The sequence below is a fragment of the Petaurus breviceps genome, unplaced genomic scaffold, assembly GCF_028583685.1.
Source record: "Petaurus breviceps papuanus isolate PSGF00001 unplaced genomic scaffold, PetGlider_PUasm1.0 80, whole genome shotgun sequence".
In the NCBI taxonomy this organism is placed as follows: domain Eukaryota; kingdom Metazoa; phylum Chordata; class Mammalia; order Diprotodontia; family Petauridae; genus Petaurus; species Petaurus breviceps.
The window spans coordinates 16,448,767-16,473,930 of NW_027186540.1; the positions used below are offsets into that span (position 1 = coordinate 16,448,767).

Sequence of the window (25,164 nt, forward strand, 5' to 3'; positions counted from 1 at the left end):
AGAGAGAGAGAGAGAGAGAGAGAGAGAGAGAGAGAGAGAGGAAAGAGACAGACAGAGAGAGACACAGATAGAAACAGTGACAGAGAGAGGGGGAGAGAGAGAAAGTAAGTTCACTGTGCTGGAAGAGGGTAGAAAGAAGCTATAGACAATTTTATCCTATCATTATCTTCTATAATTCTTTCAATAATGTTGTAATTGGCATCTATTTTCTTCCTCTTCTGATCTATTCTGCACACTAAACTCCAAAAGGATAATCAATAAACCTGTTATTCTTCTTTCTACTTTTATAATTTTACCTCCATTTAAAATGTGTTATTAGTTCTCCCTGACTACAGAACTAAGTCCAAACTCCTCATCCTGGCATTTAGTATTCTCCCAAACTATACATGCTGCATTTATGTAATCTCATCCTCCTCTTCTTTCTTATTTGAGCCTTTAAATCTAGCCAGAACCTAAACATACCATGCTCGTGTTCTTATGTGTTTTTTTATGCTTAGTCATATTTCCCCCATCCTTTTAAGATCTATTTCCAAATCCGATGAGGTTTCACTATCAAAATTCCAGTACCACACACTGGCTGAATAAAAATCTTGGTGTCACAAATTAATAATTACAAAGGCCTTGAGGGGTCATCTTGTCCAACCACCTCATTTTATATACTAGGAAACTGAGGCCCAAGGAAGTTCAATGTTTTATTCAAAGTCATCACATTATGAATGAAGACCTAGATACTTAAGCATCTGCAAAAATAGAAAGGAAATAAACGAATAAGCTTGAGAAAGAGGCAAGAACAGCTTTAAATAAATCATTGTTCCATTTTGAGTCTTGAATTTATTTTTCCCAATCACTTACTTTGTGTTTTAAATTTACCATGAATTGATGACTCCTTTTAAAAACTAGTATTTGGAATTATATTAATACTCATATTATAGGCAAAATGTTCTATATCAGACTAGGATTTTTTCAACTGCTTTGTATCAGAATCATTTTAACCACAAGCTGACTTTAATGGAGTCCAAGGGGATTTGCAAATAAATTATATTATTACTCACCACTCTACCACCCCCACCCACCCTTGCCCCATCCCAACACACGTACTGCAACAGCAAGATTGAGAACAGTAAAGGTGTCATTTTCTGACCCAACAGACAGTCTGCGTTCAAAGATGGCACCATTGGGCTGCACAAAAGACACTGTGTTGTCTTCATTCTGAGTTAGATTTTCCTTGGCTAGATAGCGGACTCTGAAAAACAAAACAAAAATCTAAAAAAATAACTTCATAAACACATATTATAATAAATCTTTTGGTATAATCTACCAAAATTATAAATAATCATCAATTGTACATATAGAGTAATACCAAGGATAAAAAATAAACTGTTTTCATGTGAATGTATATTTGAATCAAAGGCTGGAATATATAGATTAGCTACATATTTAAGTGGATTTCTTTAGCTATGTGGAGACTCAGGAGAGGTGATTTACATAGAGTGGGGATTAATTAATAATAATTTTAGTAGATTTGCTGAGTCTCTGGTCTGATTTCTTAGTTAACCCTAATAAGCAATTTTAAACTTACAATGTCATTTACAATATAAAGAGTCACAGTTCATCCCCTAGCCAGAGCTTATCTTAAATAATTATCAGACTTCTTTCACAGAGATAGCTGATTGTCTAAGAGGCTGCCTGATATTTTTAGTCTGATTATAGATATGTAGACCTCAGACACTTTTATTGGAAGAACTATACATACAGGGCTATAGTTAGCAATAAGAGAAACTTAAAAAGTTCATATCCCTTTTTGCATCTGAAAATAGCTAACTGAGGAAGAAAAGAGAGTTTGGTCCATACAGCTAAGCTATACCTATATATAAGGTGACTCCTACTCACACACTTTATTTAAAGAAGATGGGGATGAAGGTGATCTTTGCTAAATATATTATTAACTCAACTAGTCCCTTCAAAGATGGAGGTTAAAGGTGGATGGTTAGAATGAAAAAAAAATGTCATATCTTGGTAGTCAGTAGTAGGAAGGGAGAGATTAAAAACCAAGGGGAAATTTCATATATTGAGTTTAATTTCATGGACTAGAACTTAAAGTTCACTTATTTTTTCACATATAAACCATAATCTGAAAAAAATCTATAAAAATAGAAATGTTTAAAGAAAATTAAAAAAAGGCCTTTTTTAGGACAAAACATTTTGAGATTGACCAGAAAGCACAAAATAAATCAATGAGATTGTAATGGTTATCACAACATCTGCTTTTTTGAGAAAATGATTGTTCTTAGTTATCTAGTATCTAGTTATCTATCTAATCAAAATTTGTGGGTTTTATGCCAAAGCCTCATTCATTATATTTAGGATATGATAGAATTATATAGTATCTAACTTTTTGAAAGATCAACTAATAGAGACGATATATTTATTATCTCCTTATTAGAAGCTGTAGAAATTGTTTAAAAGTAGATTGTGCTGAATCCTTTCTCCATTCCAGGCAGTTTCTTGGATTTTTGAGAATTATAATTGTGTAAATGGACTTTTGAGAATAATATTCATGTAATTTGAGAATTACATTCATATAATTGAATAGCATTATAAATGGCTATGAATATTATAACCTCCATGATCAATTCCTTACATTCATTTTAAAGGAATATGTTCATAATAGCCATGATTTAGACCTAAATATGGCTGTTTGCTGTTTTTGCAATTACAAAATCTAGCCAAGAGATGGCACTCTTTAAAAGAAAATGCTGGACTGAAAGTAGTCTTTTCCATCCCCCAGTTTCTGGAAAAAGATTTGTGATTGTACTATGTATCTGAATATGAAGCATAATATGGATTTTGTCCATGTTTTATCAAAGGGTAAGTTCAAAAGGAAACGGTAAACATTATCCACCTACAAATGGTTGCTTTTCTTTTTTTCGGTTTCAAAGTTAGAATATCTTAAAAGAGGATTTGGTTTGGATATAAGAATTTCAGTACAGCTAAATTTTGAATCAGATTTTAGAGAAACTTAAGAGGTTTATAAAAGTGGACTTTTCTGAGTCTAGGTACAGTGCTGAAGAAGAATGACTACTTTCCTCAAGGTAACTTCTAATTCTAAATATTATCACCTATCTAGCAGACATACTTCTGCTGAGATTCACAAAGCTCCTGTTCATACAAATCTAGTATGTGGAAACAGGGAAATGGCGGTGATTTTTTTTCCTGTTTTGTATTTACTTATTTTACTGTAGGAGGATCAAAAAGAAGAAAGAGTTACTACTTTTGCTAGCATATTAGGAATAAGTATTCACTAACCAAACAGGCCTCCTTTTTACTTCTCTGGGAAGTGACTTTAAAGAGGAGGATGAGGAAAAAGAGGGAGCAGAAGAAGGGGAGGGGAAGGAAGGAGGAAGATGAAGAAGAGGAGGAGGAGGAGGGAGAGGAGAAAGAAAAATAAGAGAAATGTAAAGAAGAAAAAGAAGAGGAGAAAAGGAGGAGAAGGAAGATGAGGAGGAGGTGGTGGTGGTACCAGATAATGGGATATAAGTTTTACAAAATTTTAAACTTCTTTGGGAGTGAGATTGTACATTGAACATGTATTTATTATTAAGTGCCAACTAAGTGTAAAGCACTGTACTAAGTAGTCAGGATAAGAAAAAAAGGAAAAGAAAGATTAAAAACCCAACTCTCATCCTAAAGGGACTACTCTACATTGAATACTATCTTCATTTTTTCACCCTAAAAATACTGTCTGCAATAAAAGAAAAGAAGGTAAGGGAAAATTTTAATGTGAACAATGACTGAGGATATATGGGGTGCTGAACTATGAGACCAGTTAGGACAGAAGCTTTATAAATAATTTAAAAAGGAATATAAACATCCATGGATGGAGTGGGGGCAGACCATGGTGTCATAGATTTCAAGATAGAAGGGACCTTTCAGATCTTCCAACCCCCTCAATTTGCAGATGAGGAAACAGGCTTGCAGGGATGAATTGATCTGCTAAGGATCACACATGTAGCAAATAACAGAGCTTGGATTTGAACTCAAACCCTCTGATCACAAATTCAAAACTCTTTCTACTGGCCCCTAGCAGAAAAGGTGACAGGATTTTGTTTGGGAATCAGAAATACCACATTCTTAAATTATGCTATTTCTTTCTTTTTTTCTTTGCTTTTTTGGATGGCAGTTGGGGTTAAGTGACTTGCCCAAGGTCACATGGCTAGTTTTTGTGTTAAGTGTCTGAGGACAGATTTGAACTCAGGTCCTCCTGACTCCAGGGCCAGTTCTCTATGCACTGCACCACCTAGCCACCCCCTGCTATTTATTTCTTTAAAAATCAGACTCTTTTTTTAATCCCTTTCTATGTTTTCACATTTAGACAATGTCATTTAATTTAACAAAAAGATTAAATTCAATCACTGAAATAGGAAGCAGAAAATTATATTAGAAAGAAAAATCAGACTAGAAGTTAGGAAGCTAAAATGGTTCATTGCTCCCCTGTCACACACTTAAGTTACTTTCTCTTAGCCTCAGTTTCCTACTCTGTAAAATGCAGGTTTTAGACTCTATGATCTCTAAGATATATTTCTAGCTCAAAGATTCTATTAATCTACTCAGAGGTATATAAACATATATTTCAGAAGTCTAATTATTGGAAAAAATAAAGGAAGGCCCTGGATTTTTAGTCTCTAAAACAAGAAATATAGGCAAAAAACTTTTTGAATGGTTTTCAACATCCCAGTTCTTTAATTAGAAACCATATATACTATACTGTGTGGACCTTGTATAGTAACCTAAAGGAAACTAGCACATATTTAATGTTGACAAAATTGATTTTCATTTTTAAGTCTCTGAGAAGATTTCTCTTCTTAGCACTTACATCTAACCACTGAACTAATATGAAAATATGATAATAAATATGAACAGCTCTAAAAGATGGAGAAATTAATTTCTTGCTAATGAAATAAAAAAAGTCATCAAAGAAATTTGCATTTATCCAGAGTTTGATTAATTTGGTGGAATTTTAAAACATACATGATATTTCTTTCTGCTACTGATTAAATTATTGAGGAAACCCACCAGACCTGCCCCTTTTATGTCTTTATTTCTCTCATCCCAAGAAGAAACAAGGTATATTCCATTTTGTAAAACAGGCAAAGGATTTACAAACAAATCCTTAGCAAAAGCATTTGTAATTTAGGAAGCATTGTCATTTATTTGGCTGAATATTGATCTACCTGTATGTGTAAGGGCCTCTTTGCTTAACCTTAATGTTGGTACTGTTGATCATCACCTCTTCCGGATTTTGCACATCAAATATCCAAAACTGTCTGTAAACATCTGTGCCTGTTTTAACCCAGTTTTTATAAGCAATTGTTCCTTCTTCAATCACACATTGCTATGAAGAAAAAGAAAACAGTAAATTTGGATTAGTTTGCAGAAAAATAAATTGCTGAGTATAGCAGTGGGAGTTCATAACATTTCATCACCCAAATGGAAAACTAATAGAGCAACCTTGTTACACACGCCAAAAAGTCACCCTGCAATGTTGCCACATCCTTGCAACAGAATTTGTTTTAAATTATTGTAGGAATCTTTTCAAGTTAATTTTTTGTCAAGAGACAGCAAGTCTGCAACAGTGCAAACAAGTTTCTGTGTTATTAAGGAAATGATTGTTAAGAGCAGGAGTAACCCTAGAGCAACTTTATTGCAAAATTTAGCAACAAAATGTTAAGTAAATTTTGAATATGATATGAGGATTTCATACCAGTGAAAAAGCTACCTGGTTGTTTGTGTGTGATTCACGTAGATGAATCACAAAGTGGGGGGAAAGGACCAAAACAACAGCTAAAAAAATACAGAAATATTAAAAAAGTTATTTTCTTAAAGAAAAAAAGAACTCTGTTCTAGAAAGATCGAATTTTAAGTAGGCAGCTCAAAAGTCTTTGAAAAACTCTGGAGAGAGTCAGTCATCTACTTTGCTACTTTGAAGAATTGTGCTTTCATTGGTAAAGTGTACCAACTGGTAAGGGAACTCCAATGACATAGATGGCAATCATTAGTAAGTGGTTTTTCAGAGTTTTTTATGGGCAAAAAATAAGTCTCTGAGTTAAGCTGGGCTAGTCCTCTGACAATAGACATTTACCCCAAACCATCAATTGAAGCCTTATCCAGGTTGGGGTCTGAGACAGCTGATGTTTCATTGGCTTAGCTTTTCATATCTACAGTCATCTGAAGTAGAATAAGGGAGGATTGAAATCAGTAAGTTTCTAGCCAAAAGTACCATATATTAACTTTCCCCTCTTCATATTCAAGTCTAATATACTTTTTTTTTTGGCTTTTTGGAGGGGAGAAGGCAGGGCAATTGGGGCTAAGTAATTTGCCTGAGGTCACACAACTAATTAAGTGTTAAGTGTTTGAGAGCAGATTTGAACTCAGGTCCTCCTAACTCCAGGGCGGGTACTCTATTCACTGTGCCACCTAGCCACTCCAACTCTAAAATACTTTTCCTTTTATTTGTTTTAGTCTGTGATTTCAGGACTGAGATGAACTCAAATTCTATATTTCCAAAGCTGCTGGTGAATTACTTCATATAGAAGATAACTTGACTAGTATAGTATAATGTCTTCAGAATCTTCTTAAGTAGCACATTGTAGGGACAGTATCCATATTTGCAAATGGTATCAATGTTGGTCTCTCTAACCACATTATTCCTTTCCATAAACCCTGCAAATACTGAAAATATCTAAACTATAGTCCCACACTGAAATGCTAGTTGTATTTGTTTTAGTCACAGATTTATCTTTTAAGGGAAAAACATATATACACATTTTAAAGAAAATAGATTAAAACACATTAAAATCATCATTTTTTTCCCAGAGGAAAGTGGTACAATTCCTATATAAAGAAAAGGCACCATAAAATGAATTTGTTGTTCTTAATTAACTTGCCATGTACACAGTTACCATGTGAAAGGGAAAAAGTAGAAATTGAGATAGACAATATTCCAAATGGTGAGCCATAGGAAGAAAGCACAGGTCAGGACAGTTTTATCCTAGTTATATGGAGAAGACAAAGAAAGAGACATCAGAAAGATTCAATGTAAAAAAAAAAGTCATGAAAAGAGAAATAGTTTTGTCAACTGTTCTTTTCCCAAGGATTGATTCCATCTGAACTTCTTTCCACCTTACTCTGCACTATCTACGCTTTGTACTTCAATTCTGAATGTCCTTCCCATCTTCAGAGCCCCTTTCTTTTTGTCTAATGTGTGACATGAAGGAATTCCCAGAAGGAGAACTGGCTCTAGATTTAAGTGGAAAGAAATTTAAAAATATATAAAATTCTGAAGTTTTGATCTATTTAGAATTTATTTAGTCAATACTGTCTAAGTGACCAGTTATAATCATCCAAAAATATAACATAATATAGAGAAGAGATGAATAAAAGAAAACAAAATCAAAAGACTGATTCAAAAGTCTGACTTCTATATTTGCTACTTTTTGACAGTATCACTGGGGAAGAAATCTTTTTTTAATGACATAAAAATAATATTTCCACTACTTATCTCAAAAGGATTTTTATGAAGAATTTGCAGACCACAAATAGTTTATAAATGTGAGATATTATTATTTGTATCATTGTCATGGTAATATAAAGTACTTAGCAATTGGCAAATAATTTCCATTTGAACCTCATATATCATGAGGTAAGTAGGTATTTTCTATGGAAACATTGTGAAAAATTCTGATGATGATGCCCATGATGATGATGATGACAACGATGACAAAAATGATGGTGTTGGTTGTGATAGCAGCTAACACAATGTATAGACAGAAAAAAGAAGAGAGTCAGGGAGAGATGAGAAAGAGAGACTAAAGAGAGATGTGAGATGAAAGAGAGGAGAAGATATACAGAGAGACGCAGATGGAAACAGAGTAACAAAGAGAGAGGTGCAGAGACAGGGGTGCAGGCAGATAGGGAGAGTGAGAACAGGGGAAAGAGTGAGAAAGAGATCAAACTTCACTTTTTCATTTGATCTTAACAAAAATCATAGCAAAGTTGATACCATTGTCTCCATTTTATAAATGAGGAAACTGAGGCTGATGGTGATTAAATAACATGTCTAGAATAACCTAGCTAATAAGTTTCTGGTGTAGGATTTGAACCCAGGCCTTTTTAACTCAAAGTCTAATGTGTTGTCTGCTTCACATATGGCCCATGCAAGTGATTTTAGGTTACTTTTCCAAGGTGACATCTAGTGAAGAACTGGGGTTTAAACTCAAATACAGTGTTTCTGTTGTATTTATATACTGTATCACCTTCTAGTTCTGCTGCATGTTCACAGCTTTGAAAGTATTCCAAGATTCCACAAAAATAATTATTTCCACAGCTTACTAAGTCCACCAAAAGAATCATTGTAGCAGAGAGGATATTTGTGGGTCAAGCCAGGAAGACTTTGGTTGAAATCCAGTTTTTCTACCTATCCTGGGAAACTTAACCTCCCTGTGCCAAACAATTCCATCACACTTTTCTAGGAAGTCCTTAAGGGGTTGTGGTCTTTGTTAGTGGTCCCATATTAATCCCAAACAGGTGAGAAATTAGTTTCACCATGATAAACCAAAAGATACATCTATATACACAATTCATCTTTCATGGAAATGACTTTTTTTCCTCATGTAGCATCGAAGAAAATAAACACTGTCTCGATGTCTTGTCATATATACAAATTCTATTTACGGAGTTTCTTACACTAGGAATGTGTATTCTTGGGAATAAGGGTTACAAATATCAAATTTTACCAAAAAGGAAGATGAGTGACAATTTTAGAGAGGAAAAGGGGCATTCTATAACTGGTACATTTGATTTGGTGAATAAATTGTTCACTTTGAGACAAAAAGATTGTTCCAAACATTTAGCTGATGAAGGCAAGATTTTATACTATTATTTTAGCAAATTGTTTAATCGAGTAGGGTAAGGTTATTTGAATAGCTTTCAGTACAGGAAAAAAATTACATGCTGTTGCTGAAAAAAATCTGTGACTCTTTAGTTACATAATTGTAGTAAGTTGGGGATCCTGGAATAGATTACATTAAATGTATTTAGGGGAAAGATCATCCTGTGACAGAAGGGGTGTCAGAGCCTTTTGAAGACAAGCAAACTCATTTAAAAAGAACTTCCTCCATAAAGAGTTACAACTCTTACTGGAAATTTTAGCAAGAATAATTATCTTCTTTCCCACTTGCTTAAATATTAATTTGTTCGAATTGCTTTTTGTTTTTTTTTTCTATTTTTACAAGTTTATGTCTACTAGAATTAAAAATTTCTGCAGATTATAGGCCACTATATTTTTAAACCTACAGCTAGGCCCCAATTAGTTTGAATAATGAATCCAATGAAGGGCTCCCACATATTCGAATAGCACTACATAATTCTTCTGGACCGGAACCAATTGCTATATTTTACATAATTATAACTTCAAATAGTATAAATTCAAATACATGGGAACCCTTCAGGGAATTCATTATTTGCAGTAATGAGAACATAGCTACATTCCCCTTCTTCCACTTCCCTTGCTGCCTAAGCATAATATTGTGCTTACTCTAAACACTTAAAGAATTGTATAATTTGTGGAGTTTAGTTGGTAGCATTAACTGCCTATATCACCCATGAAGTGGGGAACAAGCCATCTTCCATTTGTCTCTGTGTGTGCTCACAAAAAGATTCAATACCTCTCTTACTACCATTATAATCTTGACCCCATATATACCTTTCTTATGAATTCAAGTGAAATAGGCATTTATACATGGAAAGGAACTTAACATCTTTCAGAGAAGGAATTTGGAGCCCACAGACATTTATTAACTTGTTCAAGATCATGTGGCCTAGTAAGTGGAAGAGCCAGCCCTAGAATCCAGTTCTGATTTCTAGGCCAATGTTCTTCCTACTACAGTGTAGCTTGCTGGAAGGTTACTTAAGGAAACAATGAATAAGCTAAAACAGGAACTGAGGTCTTCCTCATGATTCTGATGCACTAGAATTTTTTTTTTTTTGCAATTTTGTTTTTAGTTTGCACCTCTTTCCTATACCAACATGAGATATGAAATCACATGTATCTCCTAATTTCTAAATAGATATGAGAGTTAGTTATTTGATAATAGGATAGAAGAAAGGTTTGATTCCCCCCCTCTGAGTCTAAGGCATTTTAAATAAGATATAAAGCCTATTGTGGATGCACCAGTAAATTTTAGTGGAGTCTGATAATAAAGGATCTTGAATTTTTCCATCAGTTTGGATCTTTTAAATCAGCATCTGCCTCTGAACTGGAGTATTCCAACAGACAATCTAGCTTGTAAGGCAGCTGAATCTCAAGCTGCTGACTAAAGCCTTGTGGAGGTTGGGGAGAGTATGAATACCAATGCCATTGAAACTTTAATTTAACTAAGTAAGGATAACTTGCAAGTAGTAATAGCAATGATAATAATTGTTGTATTAATATGTTGGTGATTTATTATGCTATTTATAATTGCAATGCAGATAACAAATATGCTATTAAAACCATATGCTTGACAGAAGTTTATATTGATGTGATTTTTTTTCTTATACAATGCAGAACATTTCACAGGTATCTTATTTGAGGCTTAAATAGTATCTCATTTGAGGCTTATCACAATGTAAGGTAAATAATGCAAATATAATTCCCATTTTAAAGATAAGAAACTCTATATTCATCTAATAACAATAACAACAATAATAATATGTAGTATTTACATAGCACTTACTAAGTTCCAGACACTATGCTAAAAGCTATAAAAATTATTTCATTGGATTCTCCCAATAACCCTGGGAGTTGGTTAGTCTTATTATCTCCATTTTACAACTGAGGAAACTGAGGCAAGCAAATTAGAATTTATGTCTTCCTGACTCCAGTTCTTGAGCTTTATCTATTGAAGCCCCTAGATACCTCCAAAGATAATTTTCATCTAATGATAATTTTCTAGTTTTTTTTTTTGGCAAATATTGAATTACAGGATTTTAGAACCAAAAGAAACCTAGTCCAAACCTTTCTCAGTAGGAAATCAAGGCACATATCTTTAGTGACTTGGCAAAAGTCAAAGAATTATTAACAGATAAGACTTTCTTGATATCTCATCCAGTGATTTTTCTATTTCATGATCTTCTCAACTAATAATACTAAGAACTGTACTTTTCATAAGGCATTAAAATGCATCACACAACACTAAAGAAAACTCATCTTTCAAGAACACAGAGTAAATGGTTAACCTACTCATTAAACTAGTAAATGGAAAAGAGAGAATACATATAAATCAGTGCAACACCCCATGCGCAACTCTTCTGAAAAATATAATAGTCAAACATTTATTTCTCTTTTTTCCCTTGTGTTCCATTACTCAGTCTCTTATGTTCTTGCTTCTGTCTGACTTCAACACTCAACTAAAACACTCCTTCTTGGGATCTCCTACAGCCTGCAACACTACTGATAACCCTGCCTCTCCTTCTTCCTTTTCTTTGACACTACTCTCCCTTGCTTCTCCTTTTACCTGATAGACTATTTTGTAACTTAATCATTGTCCATTTTTTTGTTATTCAGTTGTTTTCAATTGTGTCTGACTCTTTATGACCCCATTTGGGATTTTCTTGGTAGAGATACTCGAGTGGTTTGCCATTTCCTTCTCCAGCTCATTTTATAGATGAGGAAACTGAGGCAAACAGGGTCACACAGCTAGTATCTGAGACCATTTTTTTAACTCGGTTCTTCTTGAATCCAATTCCAGTACTCTATGCACTATAGTGCACATATCAATCCATTATCCATAGGAAGCAACATGTACAGGGGAAAGAACATGTTTTAGTCAGAGGATCTGGCTCACATCTGGCCTTTTAGGCTTTTTAATATTAGTAATATAGGGCAACTCATATAATTTCTCTGGGTTCCAATTTCCTCACTCATTAAATGAGGAAGACTAGGGTTAAATGTCTAGACTCCTTCCATCTCCTACCTCCTAACTGCATGGGTCTGAGAAGACTCATACTTAGATCTTTTCTTTTCTCTTTATTTTTTCCCTACTGGGCATAGCATGAGTTTAGTCATCTCTATGCAGATGATTACTATATCTATATACCTAGTCCTAATCTTGCTCTGAATTTGTATTCTCCTATCAGCAATTATACTTTGAATATCTCCAACTGGATGTCCTGGAGGCATGTCAAACCCAACATGGCCAAAACACAACTCCTCTTCACTAAATCTATCCCTCCTTCAACCCCCTTTAATTCAGTTGAAAAATGCAATCAATGTTGAATTCAGTCATTCTCAACTCCTTCTCTCACTCCAGCCCTATGTCCAATCAGTTGTGCTTCTATATCTTTTACTCCCACATTACCTCTCATATTCATAAGCATCTCCCTATTTGGAGACATCATCACTCGCTAGAACTACCATAGTAGTAACTGGATTCCTGGTTCATAGCCTCTCCTCTTTTAATCTATTCTCCAAAGAACTGCTGTAATGATCATTCTAAATGATAAACCACCTCATTTCACTGCTAAAAAGCCATCAGCACCAACTCATGACTACAGTCTTCCTTTCTATGCTTGACATTGCAACTCCCCTCCCCAGACCTCGATACACACCCCTCTTCATTCATTCTGTGTCTCAGACAAAGCGGCCTGCTTGCTATACCTTAAATTCAGGAGTCCATTTTCTGTCTCCTTGCCTTTGTATAGCAGGCTATTTCATTATAACCAACCCCAGGTCCCCACCTCTTAATGTATAATCCAGTCTGTCAACCATCAACAAGCATTTATTAAATACTTACTATGTAGTAGTAAGTGCTAAGTGCTGAAGGTACAAAAACATAAAAGAAAAACAGCCACTGTCATGGAGTTCACCTTCATTTGACAATATCAAACAAGTATACAAACTATCTATCTATAGCTATAGATACTATCTATCCATATTAAATGAAAAGTCATCGTAGAAAATTCTAGGTGGGGAGAGGGCCACAATTGCTAGTTTCATTTAAGACTCATCTCATGTGTCACATCCTATAGGAAGGTTTTACTGATGCTCCTACCACAAATTTTCATGCATATAGTTGCATTTAGATGATATGTTTCCCAGTAGAATATATATCCTTTGAGGGAAGGGACTGTTTTTCATTTTGTTACTGTATCTCTACAGTCTGGCAATAATAACTTCTCTATCTTGGATATTTAATAAATGCTTATTAGACTGCATGTTTTCTATTGTTATAAAATTATTCAAATCCTCTCTGAAAAGTGACGTTTATAATGAAACATTCTCTAAGATGACTTGGGAAGTTCTATATTTTTTCTCAAATAACTATACAAAGAACCCATGAAGTGTTCATAGTATTAATGAATCAATAGGATCATGGTCTTAGAGCATTAAAAATTATTTCAAAGTAATGAGAAAAGTAGGAAGAGGGAGTGAGGAAGGGTGAGAGAAAGGGAGTGATCAAGGTTTGACAAAGAGGTAAGAACTTGTTTGTTAAAAAAGTGGTTTTATATCACAATGAGAAAGGGAGGTGAAGAGTAAGAGGGAGAGAGAGAGAGAAAGAGAGAGACAAAGAGAAAGAGAGAGAATGATTCTGGTTTAAAGGTTATGTTCAGTCACTTAACCTCTATGCCTCTGTTTCCTCATCTGTGAAATAGGGATAATAATAGCATCTACCTCCCAGAATTATGAAGATTGAAGGGGATATTTCTAAAGTACTTAATACAGTGCCTGGCACATAATAACTGTTAGAGAAGTATGGTTATCTTCATCATCATCATCATCTCATCATCATCATCATCCACTGGTAAACAGTTTTATTAAAAAAAAACAAGCCTTAGGGTGAAAGTCTATATTGCAACCCGATAATATGGCCTACAGTAGAAACCCACTTCAGTGTTTTACTTGAAAATCTATCTTCTTCAAATTCCTTTATTCCCTCATACACTTTCATCCAACATGGGGAAAAATTAGGGAAAAAAAGTCTTTCAAGATTCCAATTACTTCTATTGCAGTTTCTCTAAATGTCTCTAAATATGTGACATGTGGAAATAGTGCAGGCTTCAAAGTTCCTAAATCCAGTAATCCAATAATGAACTCACTATTTTGCTTTATTATGCAACTTTACTCCATTTCACATCTGCTTTTTAATCACTCCTGCTACAATGCTGACATAATTTAGTTTGAAGTTTTCCATCCTCACCCCACCCTACACACATGGGCATGCATACACACCCTTGCCACCTTTCATTTGCACCTATTTAATCATTCATTTTCTTGAATATATATACAATAGCATAATTCTCTCCTTTATTTTTCTTTTCCATGAAGATATACTACCATTCAACCTCACTATCCTACACTGTTAAGCACAATCACTCTTCTAAGGGCTTGAAATTTTATTTTTGTCCCATTTTAACCTAGGAGCGGGAACATTAAGTACTAAAAAAATACTTGTTGACTTGACTTGTAATTGTGAGAACTATAAAACCTCTTTAGTCCAAGTTTGTCATGTGAATAGTGTTATATGTATTTGAACTTGACCTGTGATTTTTATCAGTATAGGAAACTCCCTTTACTGACTAGATCAGTACTTGCTGTGCAACTTGTAGAGAGAGAATTGCCTTGGTCATCAGGAGGTTAAATGTTATGACTAAGGTCACATAGTCAACAAATGTCAAAGGTGGGATTTTCTGACTTGTATGCTGGCCTTCTATCTACAATGCCACAGCTGGTTCTCATAAGCACATTGTCAGATAAAGTCAGTGCATCTTGCATTCTTATTTAATGGAGAAAATTCATATGTTATGGTTTCCGTAACACATATTTTAGAAAGTAGAGCCTTCCTATTGGTATATTGAGGATCATGAATCTTCAGACATTCCAAAAAAGAAAAAAATGTGGAATGCACAAAGTCAGAGTTGTCTCTACTCCAAATACTCATATGAACTATTTGTCCCCAACAAATGGCAAAGACTTCTGAGCTTATATTGGACTGATTGACCATAACTGGACACACTGTACCTTGACCCCTACATAGTGACATCATTTTTATTGTCTGTGAGCATGAAGGACAACATACCAAACCAGGTGGGCCCTTTTGGGACTCTATTGCACTACCTTAGAGAGCTGATAATCCTTCAATAAACTGATGGCAAGCTCTATTGGGAGTTGTACTTCACAGAGTTGGGAAATTCTTGCTGAATAGAGAAAGTGTAGACAGACATCTGCTTGACAATTATTACATACCCTTCCACACTGCCAGGGAGTTTGCACAAGGAGAATTCTTTTGCAACCCAGAAATTCTTTTCCTCTGATCTTACATTTCTCAAGACATCCCTCAATAATCTCTTATACTCAAAACAATTACAGTAGAGGTATAAGGAAGAAAGTATAAAGTAGAGATTTGATTTGGTTCCTCTGCTGGCATGCTACATAAACTTGTATGGTAACATAGGCAAAGGGAATATAGATCTTAGATTTTCAAGTTCAAACCCAATTTGAGGGGAAGAAAAGTTATTCCTTTAAAAAGGAATATGTCCAATAGTATGTTCTGAATTTCAGTTCAGAATAGATGATCATCAGTCTCATGGGGTAAGTAAGTAAGCTCCCTTTATCTGCCTCACTCAGTTTATATTTTAGGGTCCTAGGCCCATAGGTCTAGTACTAGAAGGGACCTCAGTGGCCAATTCCCACATTTTACAGAGGAGGAAAAGGAGGCCAGATGACTTTCCCAAAATCATCTATGAAGTCAAGTTCAGGTTTTGAGTTTCTGGCTCCCTCTTTTAATTGCTACCACCCCTTATCTAGTCTTCCATTGCCTTCATAGAGTATAAGTAGAAAGCAGATTTCCAAACACCCTAACTTAACATCTAATTATTAGAAAAAGCTTTCAGGATTTTTGAAATGTTTGGTTTTTTTCTTCCATGCTAATTACTACAGAGGAAACAATACATACTAATTACTTCAATATTACAAAAGATTTATGATCTTTTGAAATGGAAATATCCTTTTTTTTTCTGTACAGATCATAGCCTCAAAAGGGCTTTAGAAGACAGTTAAATCAATTGCATTGGGAACACAGAGAACCCCTTGCAGATGAAGATCTCTAGGCTGGTCTTAATTAAGGAGACTGGACAACTCAACACTTAGCAGTTTAACGACTGCAATTTGTCCTAGAAAGTAAAATTTTCCTTTCTTCGAATCTATATTTTTTCAGAAGCAATGTGAAATGGATGAATTGTGGGGAGGCTGTGCACCCTGTCAACTTGTCCATGTGATATGTCAATGAAATCATTTTAGTTAAGGATATAGCTGTGCATTAGCCCATAAAGAAGGATATGTGACCAGGGAGCTGAGAAGATGAGAAAACTTACTTATATGGTGGTAGGGAGAAGGAAATGAAGATGTTTAGTTTGAGAAAGAAAAGACATAAGGGTATGATAGTGATTTTCCAATATCTGTAAGGCTAGCTATGGAAGTGTGATTTGACTTGCTCTGCTTGAATCAGAGGGAAAAATTAAGAACAATGGGTGGAGGTGATCTTCTTCCAAGTCACTAAACCTCACTGGACCTCAGTTTTTTCATCTTTAAAGCAAGAGGGCTGGACTAGATGGCCTCTTAGACTCTATATGTAAGCTGCAGAGAGCAGAGATAGACTTGCTAGAATGAAAAAAAATCCTAATACTTAAAGCTGTCCAAAGTGCACTATTTAAGAACACAGACATAACTTGTTTCAATTAAACTCCTAACACATTTGTTAAGTTCTTAGTGAACAGTGTAATTCATTGGATATCACACCTACAAGCTCACAGCAATGTTATGCTTATAGTAAATGCTAAAAATACAATTGGTGTAAATAATCATTCTGGAAAACATCAATCCAGAGACCCATAAGTTGACCTCATCAACTTTACAAGAGTCTTAGTTGTTCTTTTGAACCATAAAACCAGCATACCTCTTCTAAAGTCCTATTTAAATGTTTCTTCATTGATTGAAGGTAAATGGAGTTCAGAGGTTTTATTTCCCAAGTATAAGCTCTAGCAATTGTAAAGGCTTTTACTATGACCAAGCAAAGGACTGCTGTGCTTGTCATCTCAGGACCACTTTGCTAGACTAGAGAAGTCTAGAGAGCTTTACTACCAGCCTTGGCTACCTGGTGCTGTCATTTTATTTGTGCCATAATTGGAAAAACTAACTACTAAGAGCTTTAAGGGCCATGAACTATTTTTGTGGAAGAAAACTTCAAACTGATATAATCACTTAAAGTTTTAAATGTTGAAGAAATCAGTTTAATTTAATGGTTTTTCCACTTAATAATAAACAGTAGGTAGTAGTTTTAGTCAATGTGTGTAGCACTTGATTCGGGGTCTGAGGACCAACTTTCTAAACTTAGCCCTGACATTTTAAATCTGTATGATTTAAACCCTTGAGATTCTCTAAATCAGAGATTCTGATCTTAGAGTCTATTAACCTGATTTACATGGTCAAATATACATATACATACATATCTACACATACATACATATATATTACACAAAAACTTGTGTATGTAGACATAAAAATATACATGCATATACCCATATAAAATTATTTCTATGTATATATAGGATTATACATAGGTAAACATATATTTATAAACTATATTTTGACATAATTGATATCCTTTGTAATATGATATATTTTATATATTTAAAAACATCACACCAAGGAGCCCATGGGTTTCACCAATTTACTCAAAAGGGACCATGACAAAAATATGCTAAGAATTCCTGCTCTAAGTACATAATTTCCAAATATATAAAATGGGAGGATTGGACTAGATGAAGATCCAGTCTGTCCAGCTCTAAATCTCATCATCCTAATGTAAAATGAAGTCTATTCACCAACTTTGATTCTAGAACATACCAGGGTAATTCTTTGGTCTATTAAATGCTTATTTGAAGGAATAGCTAACACACACACACACACACAGACACACACATTGCTCTGCTAGAGGGATGGGGACCTATAGGCTTTTTCCAGAATTTGCATTTGTTTCAGTTGAGAAATGCACTGAGGACTGTCTTCCATCCAATTCAAGTCAAATCAATATAAACTCAGTTTATAAATATTGTATGATTGACTTGAAATTCAGGACTCTTTTTCTATCATACTAAAGTATGTTAAATTAATTATAGCTAATTATGAAAATAAGAAATTAACATATCATTGTCATATTAAATTAACTTAAAAAATCTTTTTTTCTCTCCTCCATGTGCTCTTCAGTGTTCCTTACTGGCACAGCTACTCTTATTTTATACTCTTACTATTTAAGAAATATTATGTTGACCTCTTAATAGGAAGAAAACACATAAAATGGAAAAGAAGCAAAGGAAAATCAGTCAGAGTCACTAACAATTTCCTCCATACTAATATGTACCTTTTTAATTGTGTTCTGAATAATCATGTCTCCAACAGGCATCAGTATGCCTCCCAGCACAGCCAGTACTCCACCTATGACAGCACCTGTGATGAGCCCACAGTTTCGATCACAGCCCATTTTTACTGTTTAAAGGACCCCGTAGGCTTTGGCACCAGATTCCTTTTTGCTCTTCAGGTCTCTCTCACGCCAAACGTCCAAGGAACTTGATCTTACTACTAGAAACAACACAAAGCAGAGACTAATTATCAGTTCAAAAAGATCAAAGTACAAAAAACAAGCAATGAACGCTGATGGGAAGATAATTGTGCTAGTTATAAATAAATGCTTGGTTCTGTTCATTTATGCTTCTAGTATAGACTCTAAGGTTTCCCACCCTTTTTTTTCACAATCATAATATAAGAATATAATTGGCTCGAGTGTATCCTATAAACTGTTCTGGTCTTTTTTTTTCTAGCATATTTAGCATGACAAATAATAACCTCATTAAAACTACACATACATGATGTTGTCAAGGTCATCTCCACCTTCCTATTTCTTCCTTATCCTGTCATACCCTTTTGAGCTCCCTGGTTTCTCTAGTCAATCATATCCACACCCTTAGAGGTTCTTTTGTAAGTTGGTCTCTTTTGCAAGTTCAACAGATTTTTGTTTAGATGTCCTCATAAATATACATATTATTAAAAAAATAGTTCAATAATCCCCTCCTCCGTACCTTCTTTGGGATTGGCAGCAGGATTAAGGCTACACAGAGATTTTGAGATGATTTATTTCAGGAAAAAAATTAATTCTTCCGATCATTTGAAATCTGTAAAAAGAAACATATGCATAGTAAGTTGAAATAGGGTTGAAAACAAAATGTTAGAAAACAAATTAGTAATAATAAAAACAATAATAACAGCAATTCATCTCACATTTATATAGTATCTTACAATTTACAAATAACTTTTGCATGGCCACTTTGTAAGGAAGGTATCATTATCCCCATTTTACAGATGAGGAAACTAAGGTTGCATGAAGCTAAGTAAAATTTCCAGGTCTCACATCATTAGCCACTCAAACCAAAGTCTGACTTCAAGTTCACTGACCTTTCCATTATGCCATATTGCCCCTTGCCAGAGGATTAATTTTAATATTAATTATTATGAAAATTATTGCTATACATAAAATCTAACTGCAGAGGATTGAAAGTCTAAGTAAATTAAAAAAACCCATCATCTATTCAGTTCAAATGTTATTAATATGTCCCTAGGACAAGCACTGAAATGCAATATTTTTCGAGATTGTATATAGAGAAAATGTATGACCAGAAAACTGAACCAATCACTATTACTTTCAGTTTTTATTTTAAATGAAAAATAACCTTTGTTTTGTCCTCTTTATCTTCTAGAGCTACAACTTAAAGTTTCTTTTTTATAACAAAGGGGCACCTATATGTTCTCTGTAGTGTATAATCAGAACACTGTTTCCTATTTCATGGTGATGAATAGCTATTGTTATCGGCAAAAACTGGAAGAAAACATGTATTTTTCCTTCCTTCCTTCCTTCCTTCCTTCCTTCCTTCCTTCCTTCCTTCCTTCCTTCCTTCCTTCCTTCCTTCCTTCCTTCCTTCATTTCTTCCTTCCTTCCTTCCTTTCTTCTTTCCTTCCTTTCTACCTTCCTTCCTCCCTTCCTTCCTTCCGAGGGGGGAAGGCAAGGCAATTGGGGTTAAGTGACTTGCCCAAGGTCACACAGTTAGTAAGTGTCAAGTTACTGAGGCCATATTTGAACTCAGGTCTTCCTGACTCCAGGGTTGGTGCTCCATCCACTGTACCACCTAGTGTCCCAGAAAAAAAAAAAACATCTTTTATAAGACTATAAAAGTTCTGGGGGAGATGAGAGAGACTGCATCTTATTCTTGGAGTCATTGTTATATGAAGAATAATGTGCTAGGTGATTAATAAATGCTTGAAGTCATTTTTAAAAATTCATATTAATGGGGTGTTTTGTAAGAAGATTGATAAAAGTATGACAATGCGTCTGCATGTTATAGCTTAAAGTACACTGGACTTCAAGCACATGACCCCAAGTTTAAGTTCTAGGTTTCTCATTAATTAGTACAAATTACTAAATATTTTGACTCATCTTGTATATTGATTCATCTTTGCATATACACATATACAAATATACACATATACACACAGTGCATATATTCATGTGTGCTCAGTACATACATGCATATACATGTACATGTACATACATGCTTGTTGGGAACATTATGTACTGCAAAATTTTATTAGAAGGATATAAGTTCATGTAAATAAAATACTTTGCAATTGTAAAATATAAGGTAAAAAAAGATGTTAGGTATTGAAACCTTTGAGACATTTACACAAGAACTTTTGGTTGTGATGGCATTTCTTGTGACAGGGTTTAGTCTGAAAATTGCACTTAATAGGTTTACAAAACAAAATGGCAAGCCTTTGCCTATGCTGGAAATGCCCACAGACATAGTGCAGAAAAAATATACAAACAATACAGACCAAAAAGAAAAATCCACAGAGACATATAGCAATGTTGTTAAACTCACAAGGACATAAGGACACATAAGGAAAAATGCCATTCTTTATTTTCTTTCCCCACATGAATGGCAACCAAAGTGCCTCATCTACTGTCTTAATAGTTACCTGTAGCAGGTATATGCATCTGTTTCTTAGTAGTGATTATTTTATAGATTGTCCTATTTCTGCTTACTTCATCTGCCGCGGTTCATATAGTTTTTCATGTCTTGGAAAGCATTTATTTCCTTTTTTACAGAGCAATAGTATTTCATTATATTCATTTCTTACGACTTATTCAGTCATTCCTCAGTTGGGGTAATGTATCCCTTAGCTTTCAGATTTTTTTCTTACCACCTTTCTTACAGAGAGCTGATATGTATTTATGCATGGATGTATGTTTATACATATATGATGCATGTATGTGTATATATTATACACATATATGATTCTCAGTAATTTGTCAATCATGTATGACTCTTCATGACCACATTTGGAGCTTTCTTGGCAAACATACTGGAGTGGTTTGCAACTTCTTACTCTAACTTATTTTACAGATGAGGAAACTGAAGCAAACAAGGTGAAATGACTTTCCCAGGGTTGTGCAGTTAGCAAGTGTCTAAAACTGGATTTCAACTCAGGAAGATGAGTCTTCCTGACTCTAGGCAAAACACTTTATCCACTGTGCCACCTAGCTCTCTCTGTGTGTGTGTGTGTGTGTGTGTGTGTGTGTGTTGTACAGAAGGGACCTTTATCTCTTTCTTTGATTTTTTTTTTTCAGTATGGGCTTAGGAGTGATATACCTAAGTCAAAGGGCCCCATTAGTTATTGTTTAGTAACCTGTGTATAATCCCAATGATTTTTCAGAATGTTTTTACCCACTCACTTGTCCTTCAACAATGCATCAATCTGCCTGTTTCCCAAGAGTCCCTCCAATATTTATCATTTTACTACAATACCAACATTATAAAAATTAACAGTTTTTAGTAGTTTTGTAAACTGGTGAACAATGAAATGGGCAGAACCAGGAGACCAATTTAAATAATAACAACATTACCCATAATAACCACCACTGTAAAAACAAAAAGCTCTGAAAGCTTTAAAAACTATGGCCAATAAAATCACCTTTTGAAATTTTGGAGGATATGTGATGAAAAAAATGCTATCCATACAGAAAGGTGATAGATTTATATTTTGTATATAATCATTGAGGGAATTTGCTTTGCTTCACTATCCATATTTGCTATAAGACATTACTTTTTTAAAAATCAGTTTGTGTGTAGGAGGGAGAGAAAGTAGATTTCTGTTTTTTGTTGTTTTTTTTTTCTAACAGAGAGGTAGGAGGTGTTATAGACATAAATGCTACATGCATTTTCTGATAAGGTCATTGTATTATTAATTTTTAGGGCAGCTAGGTGGTGCTGTCAACAGAGTGCTGGTCCAGGAGTCAGGAAGACTCATCTTCCTGAGTTCTAATGTGGTTCCAGATACTTACTAACTGTGTGACCCTGGGCAAGTCATTTAACCCTGTTTGCTGTAGTTTCCTCATCTGAAAAATGATTTGGAGAAGAAAATGGCAAAATACTCCAGTATCTTTGCCTAGAAAATGAATGGGGTCATAAAGACTCAGACATGACTAAACAACAACAATAACAATTGTTAATTTTACTTACCTATTTTACTATGTTACTAGTGGCCTCTCTTAAGGTAAGAATAATATATAAATGTTTATAATGTAAAAACATGACATCAATAAAACTTAAAAAAAGAATAACTGCTGGTTTTTAGTCATCAAAAGGACCGTTAACAAGGCAAAATTCATTTTCTGTATTATTGTTGCATTTGGAAGCAATATAAGCTAGGATTCTCTGAAGGATGGGTGAATAGACCATTTCAAACATAAAATCATATAAAGACAAGGAAGATGGAAATAGAATGTCATGAAGAGGGAATAGAAGTCAGTTTGACTTAAATGGGAATATGAAATATCATTAGCAAGGTAGTTTGTGACAATATTAATGCCAGGATGCTTAAATGCCAGGATATGCAGGGGAGTGCTGCTGATTGCTTGTTTGTAAATTTATCCAACCAGGGCATGTGAGAGATGGTCAAACTTGTAAATTTTAGAACTTGAACCTATATAGGCTGACACTTAGTCCAGTGATATGACCTCTAAAATGTAAAGACACTATGTTTGTGAAAACAAAGGGCAGACCAAAGACACAATTCAATCTCTTTTGTAGCACTAGTTTTTTCATTTGATTTCTAAGGATGAGACACAAAATATCACAGATTCATTTCTTGTGTAGATACATGTAGGCAGAATCACAATACTAAATAGTTTTATCAAAAGAATGTTGGTTTTCTTCAAAGTCTCCATACAAAGATCAACATTCAAGACAATATGAACTCCATCTTTTTATGGAGTCATTAAAGTTGAATTAAAGACTTTCATGCACATTCATTTGCTATCCCCAATCACAGCTGAAACTTTATCTAGACTGTGTCAAATTAAATCTGTCATTTAAAAAAATCTCTTTGACCTTTTGAAGGGAAAAATGGCTAAAGACTCACTTATAATACCCCTTTATCATGATCAATTAATCCTATTTAGATAGATGCCTTTTTATATGATCTTGAAGAGTTAATATAGTTATATCTTTAAGCTGTTCCTGGTAATTCTGTCATATATTCAAGAAGAATCTCACTGTCATTCTTTCTATCCATGGAACATAATGCCTCCCATGGGAAGATTGCACTAAAAATTCCCAAACAAAATAATTCTAGTTATTTTGGGTGTTGGCTATAAGTTATGGAAACCATCCTCAATAAAACTTGCCACTCTCCTCTTATGCATTCTTCAGAGAGAATCTGGAAGTTTCTCAGTATTTAATAATTGTTAAAGTAATGTGAGGCAATACATCTTCTAGGGAAGTTAATTTGTAGAACCAATGTTATTTAAGATCACTGCTCTTGAAATGAATAATATTCTTTAAATATTCTTAATAAATAATAGTATTCTTTTATAGTCCTCACTCTAGTCTGACTCTGGTAATTTCTGTATTTCCCTTGAATAAAAATAGGATTGTGAGTGGTTAGATGGAAAGAAATAGAGATGTGACCTACAGAAGGCACTAGTACTACCACCAACTTTAAATTTGTTCATTGGTTTTCCTAGCCATTTTACTTAACATTAAAGCTATGGATTTATGCCACAAAAGTGTTCTGCTGTTGCACTTACTCACTTTGGGAAATGTTTCAGAGTCACTTAGGATTATAGGTGTAGAGCTAGAAGAGACTTCCCTCCTTTTGCAAATCAGGAAACTAAATTCCGTGAATATGATCTGACTCCAAGAGAGCTCTAGTGTTGCAATGGATAGAGTGCTGGGCCTGAACTCAGGAAGAACTGAGTTGAAATCCATCCTCAGACACATAGCTGTGTGACCTTAGGCAAGTCACTTAACCTCTGTATGCCTCAGTTTCCTCAACTGTAAAATGGATATAATAATAGCACCTACCTCTAAGGCTTATTGTGAGAATAAAAATGTGACAGTATTTCTAAAGCTCTTAGCACAGTGCTTGTCACATAGTAAGTTCTATATAATTATTGGCCGTTGTTATTATTACTTGTCCAAGGTGCTACAAGTAGCCTCAGATGTGGCATTTAAAGGAGTCTCACGACTCCAGAGCCAGTACTCTTTCCGCTGTTCCAGAACACCTCCAAAGACACAACCACCACCACTACTATCGTGTTTCCCCGATAATAAGACCTATCCTGAAAATATGCCCTCCCCTGAAAATAAGCCCTATTGAGATTGCTACTGTAGTGAAGGTGATCCCCTGCGCTATGCACCGTCTCCCCCTTCCCCCCTTGAAACGCACGCTGCGCTCCGAGCTGCATCCAATCAGAGCTGCAGCAGTGAGCCCGTCATCCTGTTCTTCCCCAGTGATTTGCTTGCTGGTACATTTTTTTGTTCACATTTACCTGTTTATTAAAATTGCTGTCAATGTTCATTAAAATAAGCCCTCCCCTGAAAATAAGTCCTCTGGTGTTTTTCTGTCCAAAAAAAAATAATAAGACAGTGTCTTATTATCGGGGAAACACGGTACTATGACTATGACTACTAGAAGCACTACTACCACCACCACTGCTGCTAGTATTAATAATATTTCAC

At 34.6% G+C, this 25,164-nt stretch overlaps 1 protein-coding gene across 4 annotated transcripts in view; it reads right to left on the reverse strand.

Annotated features, from left to right (window-relative positions):
• Positions 1 to 25,164, reverse strand: part of LOC138176029 (platelet glycoprotein 4-like) — a 57,229-nt gene that overhangs the window by 27,103 nt on the left and 4,962 nt on the right. For 2 of the 4 annotated variants that reach the window (XM_069106760.1, XM_069106761.1), the window contains exons 2-5: positions 19,168 to 19,260; positions 18,453 to 18,667; positions 5,232 to 5,392; positions 1,099 to 1,243 (exon numbers count right to left, since the gene is read on the reverse strand). In XM_069106760.1, the coding sequence (XP_068962861.1) occupies positions 1,099 to 1,243; positions 5,232 to 5,392; positions 18,453 to 18,572 (426 nt within the window). In that variant the 5' untranslated portion in view covers positions 18,573 to 18,667; positions 19,168 to 19,260. Of the gene's footprint in view, positions 1 to 1,098; positions 1,244 to 5,231; positions 5,393 to 18,452; positions 18,671 to 19,167; positions 19,261 to 25,164 lie in introns of all 4 variants that reach the window. The other 2 variants (XM_069106758.1, XM_069106759.1) reach the window with 1 other exon arrangement.